We start from the raw sequence: 12,421 nt of genomic DNA on the forward strand, positions 1-12,421 counted from the left end.
AGGAAATTGAAAACATCACTCCATCCATTTCAGAAATGTTTTCAGAAAGAAAAGTTTCATTCTTACCCTGGACTGTGTCAAAATGGTGGCCTGACCTAACTATTTGGCTGCAAATTGATCTGCACCTGTAGTCTACAGAGACACTCAGAACAAGTTAGCCCTCTTGAAAGCTGTCTTTGAAAGAAAGTGATATATTGTTCTGGTAACAGATACTTGCCTGAGACACAGAATGACACAAACTGCATCGAAGGAGGGATAAGAAAGAGGTCACATGGTGTCTAACTGTGTGCTTTGTCCTACTCCAAGAAATCCTGGTGCTGTCTGTGCCCTCTCTGTATCCATGAGCTGAGCCACTGTTAACAGAATAACAGAATTAAGGTTGGAAAAGACCACTAAGATCATCTACTCCAACCGCCAGCACATCCCCACCATGCCCACTAACCATGGCACTCAGGCTACATCCGCATGGTTCTGGAATGCCTCCGGGGATGGTGACTCCACCACCTCCCTGGGAAGCCTGTTCCAATACCTCACCACAAGAGAAAAGGCTTTTCACTGCGAGAAGGGTAATTTCTGGGAGTGGAAGTCTCTTTGCTCCATCTGTGTCGAGCTAAAGACCACAGCTAATCACACTTCATTACAAGTTGAAGCAAAGCAGCACCAAGAAGTCTGCAACCAGCTGGTCAGCATAGTGGAGAGGCTATAGAGGGAGGAAGTGTGTCTCATAAATGTGGGTAAGGAGCATATGTTATGAGCGTTCTGGGAATAAGACAGGCTTGTACCAGTGAATAGCATGCCTCAAATTTCAGACCAGTTCCTGTGGGCCCGCTTAAATCTTATTCCAGTTTTTCAGAAGTCGCTGGTTCTAGCAATATCCCCTGTACTTAGGAGCTAGGAATGTTGCCAGACCCTGCCATACCTCTAGAAATACGATGGAATTATTGAGTGCAGTTAGCATTCCTGTTTATTGTTAGAGGTGTGATGTCTCAACTTGTCTGGTGAGTTGCTGTTTTTCATGCAATGCATAGACTCAAAAGAAGGTAAGAAGTGGCCAGAACTCTGCTAGTTATACTAGACAGGGATTGTTTGAACCACACTGAGCCACCTGGCTGTTACACCGTCCCTGTACTTGTCCACACAGAGGTCTTATTAGGACCATGCTGATGGATAGACTGTCTGCAAAGGGAAGCATGGTACAGCCCTCAGATGCCCTCGTTATAACCACATGGAAAACTTCTTTTTTTATATATCTTTTCCTAATAAAACAAAAAGTTGATTTGGTTTTGAGCCAGAACCACAGAACAAAGCATCTTTACATTTCTCATTGACGGAGGAGGGGAGAATTCAGTTCAGAACTGGTGCATTTCAGCCATGAGGAAAATTACCTCCCTACTCTCTCTCCTTTTTTATTGGAACAAATAGACACATAGTAAAAATGTGAGCCAGCTTCTTATTTTGCTAATACTATAAAATAGGGAGTAAAGCCGGCTTCCCTTCATTTTCCTTTACTTTTTTATTCTGCCCTGTCTTTGCCAATTGGAAACAGAACTCAGAGAGTTACTTTGTCTCTGGAAACAAATCTTGCAGGGCTTAACTGTGTTTTCAGCACTTTTCAAACAGAAGAGCTTTTTGGAACCTACATGATCTTCCTGAAATTTTGGGGGGTCTGAGAAAATGATCTATGTTCATGCTTTCTTATGTGAAGCTTGTTTTATGAGGAGAAGAACTGGGGAGAAATAGAATCATAGAATCGTTTGGGTTGAAATGGACTCTTAAAGGTCATCTAGTCTAAATCCTCTGCAATGAACAGAAACATCTACAGGTAGATCAAGGTGCTCAGAGCCCCTCCAGCCTGACCTTGGCTGTGTCCAAGGAAGGGGCATCCACCACTTCTCTGGACAACCTATGCCAGTGCCCAGCAAATATCCACAGAGGAAATTCTATTGGCAATCTCCCTGCTGACTGATTAACATAACAAGCGTTGTATACAATAAAAAGACTAAAATTATCTGCCTTTTTCCTATGCCAGTGCAAATGTCAGCTTTTTCCTCTCTGAAAGTGTTCTGTGGTCTATCTTGCATAGGCAGCTAGGAGAAGTGATGGAAGGCACGAAGAAATGTTCCTTCTTGCACTGTTCAGCTGGAAAACACCATTTCTCAGGTCAGGAGATCCTACATTCAAGACACTATAGATGAGTATACAGTTTCTCTAAATTAGTAGTAGAAAGATAGGCAGTGGGAAAGCAGCTCTTCACTGAGTGAGCAAGAGAGAAAGCTTTACAAAATAGTTTGATGCCATGCCTTGCTTTGTTCTCCTTCTTTTACAGAATAGAGATCAGGTATTAAATGAGGTTAGTGAGGAATCATTGATTAGCACTGTTGCTCTGGAAAACATTAGGAGAACATGTGGTTTTCAGTTTGAAAATAAAATGAAAAAGTCACAAGCCTTGAAGGAACTTTCCAATGTGGTTTTCATCTGGCTTTCATCTCCAGGTTTCTCCTGGAGAACAGAAGGCTGAAGAAGATGGGAATTAGGAAAACGTGCCATGACCCACATAAAAATTCTTCAGCAAAAATGGAACTGCTGAAGCAAAATAGTATGCAGTGAGACATAAAGTCTCTTTAACCATGCCCATATCTCTCATTTCTTCTGCAGGGCCAAGTATTTCCAGGGGAAGAAGGTGAATGGAGAATTTGATATCCGTGTGGAGCAGGTCAGTGACAACTTACCTGTAAGAAATGTGCATGGGCAGAGCTGAGGTGTCAACAACAGATAGTCTGTGGATTTTCTCCAAGAGAAGAAAGGATGTGGGGACAAGTTTTAACACTTGTCCATTTTAGTCGATGATGTATGGCCTAACTGAAAATATCCTATCTTCTCTCTCTGTCTTTGCAGAATCAGTCACTAATTCAACTTAAAATTAAGTTTTCCATTTTGGTGGTAGAATTATCATTTCTTCCATCGGAAGACGACCTCACAGTTCCATACGTGTGTCTGTAAAAGTGAAAAGCCACTACACAGAAGTGCATCTTAGTGATGTTATATTCCACATGTGTGTTATTGAAGTCTTCCAACTTATTCTGATTTAAGTCTAAAAGTTTTGGTTTCCATATGCAAAATAACTGCACACAGAAAAATCTTCTCAGCATTGACCGATGTGCTGAGTGTGATTGTCACAGCAGAAATGATTGTTAATAACCATCTGCAGGTGCTTAATTTGAAGGCAGGCATAATAAGAGAGATGTAGAACTGAGTATGTGATTGTGAAGAAAGCGTGTGTTTGCTTTTTTTGACTTTAGGGCTGTAAAACTACTTGGATGGGTAAAGAAAGCTGGTGAATGTTTGATCTGGTATTTTCTGTCTTTATAAATCTGGTGATTCTGTGTCATATATGTGGATCTGCATGTGTTTACACAAAAATACTCATGAAGTGGTTTTGAAGACTTTCTCAAGATCCAGTATCCCTGACAAGTTGTTCCTTCTCTTTTCAAAGAGATATTGTCCAGTTGCCTAAGGCTGTGTATGTGGACGCACAGTCTGATCAAAATCTGTACCTAGGACAGAAAGGTTAGCAGGTCATCTTTTGCAGCTGTGATATACGAATGCTTAATTTTCCTCTTTTCATTTGTTCTTGCTTCAACCAGAAATATAGTTTGTCTTAGGAGAATTTTTTGTACTTTATAGGAAGAAATTCTTTTGATTTGAAAAGCTAAGTAACAGAACAGTTTGAATAACAGAAAAACATGAAAGGAAATATTCACATGTTCAGTAGTCTTGAAAAAAGATCATATTGGGAAAAAAGAACTACCCTATTTTTTTCTGACAGAACTAATATTTTGCTGTATTCTTCTAGAATGCTCAGTATTTGGTTTAAACTGAAGAAAGAATCTGTCTTGCTGCTTTCCTTTTCCACCTCCATCTCTATTCCATCTTCTTTCTTAGTGAGCCATTTCGGAAGGTTGGGGCGCAGGGGAAGCAGAGAAGGAAAATAGGAATATTTTTTAAGTAAAAACATCACTTATTTATAATGGAGTAGGAGTACTGAAAACTGCACAGCCTCCCTCTCAGCAGTGGGAAGTCAGTTATCTAATCTGATTAAGCTCCCCTACCAGCTCTCTGAACTGCCTCTCCTCCTTGGCTGTTGTTCGAGGAATGCAAGACATATGTGATCATGCTGTCTCGCTGTCTGTCCCCCACACCCAAAACTGTGGAAGACATTGGCTGATTTCAGCTGAATTTGAGAAACAGACAGAAGTTTTAAAATATTAAGTTTCAACAAGTTTCTTCAGCAGAGGTTCAGTTCCTATAAAATACTGGATAACCCACAGGGAAGAAACTGTTAAATACCATCCAGCTGCTTAGGGAGCTACTTCTGTAAGACTCGGCTTGTATGAAAATAGGTTTTATGGACTCTTGAAGAGGATTTTCTCTTTGTTTACTGAAGAAATGAACTGAATGACCTCAGTGCCACCTCCAGGCCCTTGGTCTTCAGCTAACCACTAACCATTACCATTAAAAAGAGACAGTAGACTCTATGGGCACACCTGGTTGCTGCTCGGAGAAGGAGCTGTCAGGGACACTGCAACCAATGTATACGTGTAGCTTCTACTTTCTTCTTTTGTTCAATTGAAATGAATGTGAGGGCTGACTTTTTTCCCATCTTTTCTTCTTCTCTTCTAATCTTCATCATGATGTCCAAAATGTATTTATTAATTTGCCTTAGAGGCTGCAGAATTTGTTGTCACCCATCCCTAACTGTAACTCAGGGACACAACTTCATTTTCAGATATGTCAAGCTGAGTGCTGGGGTGCTGGGAAGCAACCACAGTCCTGGAAGGATGCAGGAGAAAATGAAGCATAGGAAGCCAATCCATTAAGTGAAAGAGGAATCAAATGCCATTGGTTGTACAGGGGGTTTTAGTCTTGGGCCTCAGAGAAGCAGTGTGCATGCATGACTTTTATTATAAACTATCAGATGGAGTCTGAGGGTGGTAACAGTTAAGTATTTTCAAGTAAAACTAGTGCTGGCACAAAGAAGACTGATTGACATTGCTAAGTCATGTCTTTGATGCTAATCCACAGATAGAAGTATAGAAGCTCTGCAGCTTTCTCTCTTTAGCCTATCAATAAATCTCCAGTATATTCCTGCAAGATTTTTTCCCCAAACAGAGAAGTTAATTTGGTTTAAGTCCATTTAGGAGACCATTCAGCAAGGCAAGTATGATGTATTTATAAACAAAATATTTCCACTCAGAGAAACACTTAATTTGATTTCTGCACAAAACATAAGTTTGCACAAGGTAAAACTTCTGTGTAAATGCTGTCTTGAATTCGGGCCCCATTTACTTTGGAGGCAGTTTCCATTAAGTTGCCATTATTTGGGTATTTTTTTCACTACACATCCTTTTGTAGCACCAGTAATCATTCCTGAAACTGAACATAACACTGATCGATAAGTGAAAATCTCTTTGACCTACTCCCATTTAAATCCTGATGGCTTAAGTCTTACTCAGTATGAGTTTAAGCTTACTCAGTATAGCTGAGTCTAAAAATACTATTCCTAGTTTATTCTTAAAATAAGATCATTAAATTTTGATCCATGCTGTTGCTTTTACTTGCCTTATGATTTCTGGCTTTGGGAACTGCAGGGTATACATCTGCAGCTCTTTCCCTCTCGAAATAGAACAGCTAGTGAATTTTTTTTAGAAATGAAAGGTTTGATTATATAAAATAGATATATGGTTAAGTTCAGCATTAAGAAGAAATATAAATGCCACAGGAGTTGACAACGCTGCTTTTAGTCTCTCTTGAAATTAATTTTGCGTTTATCTTCTCAGGCCATCTTTCTCCTTCACTAGCCAGGGGACATGAGGCATTAGGAAATACAGTCTACTCAGGAGGAGAAGGAATTGTACTGTAGGCCTTACACTCTTTCATTTTCCATCACTGAAGACAACTGGTACTAATTTAGCACCTCTTCCACCACCTTCTCTGCCTTGTCCCAGTGAAAACCAAACTGTGCATTCATATGACCCTTGGATTTCCCATATGGATCATAAAATGTCCTGGGTTGGTGATCTCCTTGTGGGTTATCCTTGCTCCATTTGCAAAGAGGATACTGTATGGCTGTGTGTCACCAGCAGAAGATGGGAGGAGAGTTCGAGCTGAGGCCTGGACAACTACAGCTCCATCGGCCAAACCATGATACTGTAGGCAGGGCAGTGGTCACATCCCACATCTAGGATACAGGTGCCCACGAACAGGATATGTGCAGAGTAGGAGATGTGCACAGGGATGATTGTGGAGACCTGACTCACGACAGCAAACAGAAAGAGTTGAGCTTGTTTATCCTGACAAAATGGACAGATGCTAAAGGAGACATGACTCGTTTTAATAAATGCACCAGTTTAAGAAAGGGTTTTGTGATACAGTACTGACAAAAGAAAGGGCTTGAACCCTGTGGGTCTGGTGGTCGTCTTTGACCCTGTGTCCTGCACTGACTGAAGAAAGTACGTGAGGAAAAGAGGAGAGCACAGACCTAACTGGCAACAGCAAGCAGCACTTCTCCCAGTCTGAGTAGCTTTCCTTTAGATATTTGCTAAAGGCATTTCAATGCATTCAGAAAAAGTCTTTCCTGGAATTAGCTAACAGATTGTCTCTGATGAGGCCAAAAGTCTTATCTAAATTTTGATTTCTGTTGTCTGTCCACCCGTCTTCTTCCCACCATTTCCTGCTGTGACGAGGTGGGTCCGTCTCTCTGTCTGACATGCATTCTTCTTGCACAGCTCATTCACTTGTTCCCACTGCCTGGTTTATTTTCAGGGAATGATTATTCAGTGAACTCCTATGTACATGCTTCTGGAAAAGTATTGTGGTATAGATTATGACTTCATTGGCAACATTGTCAGGAAAAAGTTGTACTTGGCTCATACAGAAGATAATTGCAATACAGATCATGTCTTCTATTTCCATTGTACCTCTCATCCTAAAACAATGTTTTCATGTGTGGCTTGAAGTGGTCCTTTCAAAAGATAGAGTTTGATAGGACCACGTGTGACAGTGTGAATTAGTCTCTCATCAAACAACTGTATAATTTTTATTCATTACATATTTAAAGTTGTGGGTTGGGTTGTTTTGGTTTGGTTTATTTTTTCCAACTGAAAGCCAGAAAGCTGTTCAAGAACAGTAATAGCAGTTCTCATAACTTTGCCACATACAAGCATTCATAAACTGCGAATAAAGGGAATTGGAAAAATAGGAAGATGACTTGAAATCATTAAGTAGAATCTTCAAGGGTTGTTTTTTTTTTCATTTTCCAATTGTTTTTGGAGGCTTACGGAGTTCATGCATTTGATCTATATGCTGGGATCAGAAGGTTTAGAAATGTGTTTTTACTAACTAGAACTCCAATTTTCAAGCAGTCACATGATTTCTGAAAAGAAAATTTAAGAGGCGGTTCCAAATGCCATCAGGGTGAATGCTCCAAACAGCACTCATGCAGATCAAGGCATGAGGATCTTCACCACTATCTGTAGGTTAGGAGCACACATCCTGAATTTGCACCTTGCCAGGAGCAGTTCCCCTTAGAGCTCCAAAGGAATGTGTGTCCCCTCTCTGTTGAACCTCTCCATCCTTTTCTCCCAGGTAACAGTCCCAATACTGGGGGCAGGGTCCACCCCAAGGGATAGTGTCTCAGCAAAGAGAATGAAGTGGTGACTAATCTCCAATTCTGCATGCATGCATGCACCAAGTATGTACTGCCCTAGCCCCTCCTCCTCCCCTCACTCACATCCAGATGATCTGTTCGCTTTTCTGCCTGTGTAGGGATTAGGGACTGCTTACCTCCCCCGTGAAATGCTTGTAATGGTTGTAGTGAAATGTGCTGTTACTGGAATGCAGTCTGGCGTCTGCCAAAATCTGTCTTTCCTTATACATACTGGAAGGTCCACCAAAAAAATGAAGCATAAAATCCACTAAGGAATGTATGTGATTCGATTAGACATTAGTAATTCCTCATCCCAAGTGCCCAAGTCATGACACAAACTAGCCTGTTACTCTGACTGCATTTCATGTCACAGGGCAGGGGAACAAAAATACATCCATAATGATAACTGCTGAGGAGGTTCAGGAGCAAGCCTAGGAAAGCAGAGAGCTTTGGTCAGAGGCTTTGTAGCACAGTTGTTTGAGGTATGAGACAGACAGTCTCAAATAGACTGGTCAAGAATATCTGGGGAGATGGATGGTGATTTCCAGGTGGAGAGCTGGCTGTAGAGGGAACAAAAAGTATGGAACAACAGCAGTCATCATGCTCAGACTGTCTCCCTTGTGATCCTGCCTAGTATTTAATTAATACCACATTAATCGACTCTCCTTGTCAGTTCATTCCCAGAGCTGCAGACATCCAGTGACAACAGGCTGGGAACAGGAAGTCCATTGGAAAGGATACAGCAAGATCAAGACTCAGATCTGAAGCGTGTATGTGCACACAGCAGGAATAGCGTAGGAGAAAAGGAGCTCGGGCACACAGCTTGAGTGTGCATGCTGAGCATCTTGTTTCACTGACACAGGGATAGGACCAAGGAAACCAGCCTTCCCAGGCCTATTCAGAGGTGGACCACCATCAGTGGGTGGTCAAGAGCCTAAGGAGACTGGGAAACCAGGGATCAGTCATGGAGCAGAGCGGCCTCCCAGAAGACCACTGCTCCCTTGCAGAAAGCTGGGGTCTAACACCATGCTGGAACATAAGAACACGAGCCACTTCTGTAAGGCAATGATCAGGTCTCAGTTAAAACACCATGGCAAACTTGAGATGTCACAATCCAAAAACATTGTGGTCCCAACAGAGACGAATCCAGTGACAGCAACATTTACCACTGTGTTGCTAAACATCACCTACAAGAAAATCTTACAGGAATGAGGTTCTGTCTACGAAAAATAAATAAATAGATAGATAAATAAATAAAAGGGTAACTCTTCAAGCAGTAAGTCTTCAACTTCTGCAGTGAGCTTAAGAAATCAAGAGAAATTCAGGTTAAACTTCAGGAAAACTTTCCAAGATTGTTATAGCATAGATTGTCTAAAGAGGATCATTGCCCATGGAAGAACTTTTCTGTAGCATCTGCACACAATGGCAGAGGTAGAATTAGGAGGAGAAACGGTTTGTATGATATCTTGAAGTCCTTCCAACCCAATGTACTGCCATTCTGTGAAAACTATTTTAAATCTAGCCTGAACATTTGTATCGAGGAATCTTTAAAATCTATGGCCTCTTTGTTTTATTCTCAGCAAACAGAAACCCTAAAATATCTCAACAGAAAGATCTCCAGTATCTAGAGAACACTAATGAGAGAAACTGAGAGTAGCTTGAGACTGAGTCCAAATGAAGTGGAGAGATTTGTGATTCCAAATACTTGAAATAGTAGGCATTTTTAATAGAATAGTCCTTTCAAATCTGGGCCTCACAAAGGTACAAATATACTCCCAGGCCCACAGTCTGTATTACATTATCATAGAAAATAGGTTGTGTCACGTTTGTCACACGTAGTTTTCTCTTGCTCTGAATGTTTTTGCAGCCACTGGCACCATTTGCAAAGCAAGTATAAAACACCATCTGGCTAATGTGTTGCTGCCTTATACTTGATGAGTCCTAACATGAATGACTCTTCAAGGCAATGGAGAGCTGCACTCTCCTGTTCTGCACACAGCTACCTGTCACTGTCTGCATGGGCTGCTTTCTTTGTCTGCAAGGTAAGAGCACGCTGGGGATGATCTCAGACTTAAAATCCCAGCCAGGGGAAGTCATCAGACTACAAAACCCACAAAGTTAAAAATACAGGGAGCATTGGAAAATCAACAGGAAACAATTTCTGCTGACTGAAATTTTCAGCCTTCTTCCAAATGCCGTCTAGCAGCAGAATGTCAGATGGGACAAAGCATAAGATCAGCAGTGGTCCTTAACTTAGTCTGTTTAAAACAGAAGTGGATGCCAGGGAAAGGTTAGGACTCAGCTGTGGTTGCATATTGGAGTGTTTTGGGGCTGGGGTTGTTCAGAGCCCTGCAGACCCTTTCTCTGCTCCTTAATCCTTGCCAGGGTGCCCAGTACAATGGTTGCCAAAGGGGATTTCTCCTTTTCTTCTGGCTCTTAACATAAACAGGCCTGAAATTGGACCTGGCAGTTTGGTATGAAGTACTTACCAGCACAGAGGGTTCTCAAGCCTGTTTGGATGTCAGGTGTCTGAGCATGGCTTTGTTTGTTCTGACTGCCGCGGAGCAATGCCTGTCAGGCTGACTTAGTTTGGCTGTATATGCCAGCCATCAAATGAGGGATGCCCATTTTCACTCCTGGCAAATCCAAATGTTAAGTTCTTTAGAACAAAACCACTTTGGAAGAAGAGCATAAAAACCATGAAAACACAGGCCCAAAATTTTCCTTTCTAGAGCTGGCTTTCATGTTGGATGAGATGTCCCTCAGCTGCATAAGCTGAAGGTGCAAAGTAACACCCCAAGTGGGGCAACTCTGAGGCATACACAGCCACAAAGGTGGGAAACACATCCATTCCTTTCCCCAGTTTACTAAGCCCACGTGTAAGCTAGCAAGCAGATGTGCTATACTGCACTCTCATAAGACACCCTGAGGACATTACGGATAGTACTGAAGGCATCTCCTCTCCCTGAATTTGTTCAAGGTGAACTAATCCCAATATCTATTGAGATTTTCAAACATTTTAAATGCAGATGACTTTTGGAAATACATATTTTCTTCTCTCTGATCCATTATAATCCCTGAAGATCAACTAACCTAAGTGGTATGCAGCTGCAGCTAAAACAAAGGCCATGCAACCTCATAAGAGAAGGCCAGCAAGTCACATGAACCCACTACCTCTGTTTGCCTGTGTGCATGAAATAGGACTTTATTCTTGACAACGGGAATTTTCCCCCTCCTTCCGTTATAACTGGGAGTTACAGTGATGTAAGATCATGCAAGGGTGTTGCTTTGAAAAGTTTACACAGGGCCGCAGACATGAAATTTCATTACATCATCGGGTCACCAATCTACAGTCACTGCTTTAAAATTACACGGATTATAAAAAATGAAAGTTGGAAGTGATTTTTTCATTTATCGTCTGGCCTACAAATCTTTGCAGGTGCACCAGTTCTCCATCTACAAGCTTTTTCCATGAGGACAAAACATGGTGCTTTTTTTTTCTTTTTTATTATTTTTGGTGGGTTTTCTTCTGTGTGAAAGTTGTTCCTGGCACTATCTCCCAGTTCCAACTAGTAGAAATTTCAGAAGAATATTAAATACTGCAAGGATCTCAATAAAATCACAAGGATTAGCAACACCACGTTAGTGCTCTGTTATTAAGTAGCCACAGGTTAGAAGATGATTAATTGCTGCCCAGTCCCCACAAAGCTAATTCTGAAAGAAAGTCATTATTGAGAAGGGGAAAATTATCTGTTGAAAGAAAAGAAAACAAATACAAACAAATACAAATTTCTGTCTGGAAAACTGAAATCTGATTATTTATACATACAGGCAGACATCAGCTTGAGCAGGCAAACCCAATAGTTTGATATAGGATTCTGAATCCATAAGGATGTGTTTGCATCATGATGGAAAGCAAGATACTGTATGGTCCACCAGTGAGGACAATAAATGAACAGGTTATGCAGGTCTGAGATCTATTCAATTGCTCATAAAGGACAATTTTAGGGTTTGGAGCCCAAGTCTTGTGCAGAGCAGCTAAACCCAACATTCTCCTCCTGCTCCAAATGGCTTGAACCCCCAAGCCTTGCTACACTCCTGCCTGGTGGGAGCACAGCCAGCTGCCACACCACAAGTCATCACACCTCTCACCCCGTTAATCACCGTGATTTAAGTCTTAACTTTCACTGACACCCTCTGCAGTCAGAATCACCTGGTGCACATTTGCCTTTTGCTCCCCCAAAGCTTAAATATTCCTTGCCAACCTTCCCAGACTTGTAAGTTGCACCTCTTTTAGAAGATAAACTGTTTCAATAACTGAGAGTACTGTTAACAGCCTACCTGCCTTTTCCAATATTTTAAGAGGTAAAATCTTAATAAGTGAATTGCATCATGTGGGTGCATCTGCTTATCACATCCCTACAGCGTAATGAGGATTTTTAGCTATTAAAGGAGGTTTAAACCATTTGTATTATTATCATGTTTATGGTTGGCCAGCAGCACAGCAGCCAACTCAGACATAATTCTAAATGAATGTTTCCAAGTGGAAACTTGGAATTTGAATTCAAATGACCTTACCTCTTTTTATTATTATTTTTATTCTTTCCCGTATGCGTTTTTCATCTTGCTTATTCTTAATTCCTTCAGTATTTATTACTACAATAAGCCTAATCCTGTAAACTTGCACACCTGAAGTGTGGGACTCATAAATATTTC

General features: G+C 41.2%; 1 protein-coding gene across 1 annotated transcript in view; it reads left to right on the top strand.

Annotated features, from left to right (window-relative positions):
- Window positions 1-12,421, top strand: part of LOC100539489 (synapsin-3-like) — a 33,817-nt gene that overhangs the window by 553 nt on the left and 20,843 nt on the right. Inside the window, exon 2 of the mRNA XM_031552654.1 lies at window positions 2,656-2,713. Within this exon, the coding sequence (XP_031408514.1) occupies window positions 2,656-2,713 (58 nt within the window). The remainder of the gene's footprint in view (window positions 1-2,655; window positions 2,714-12,421) is intronic.

This window comes from Meleagris gallopavo, chromosome 1, assembly GCF_000146605.3.
Source record: "Meleagris gallopavo isolate NT-WF06-2002-E0010 breed Aviagen turkey brand Nicholas breeding stock chromosome 1, Turkey_5.1, whole genome shotgun sequence".
NCBI lineage: Eukaryota > Metazoa > Chordata > Aves > Galliformes > Phasianidae > Meleagris > Meleagris gallopavo.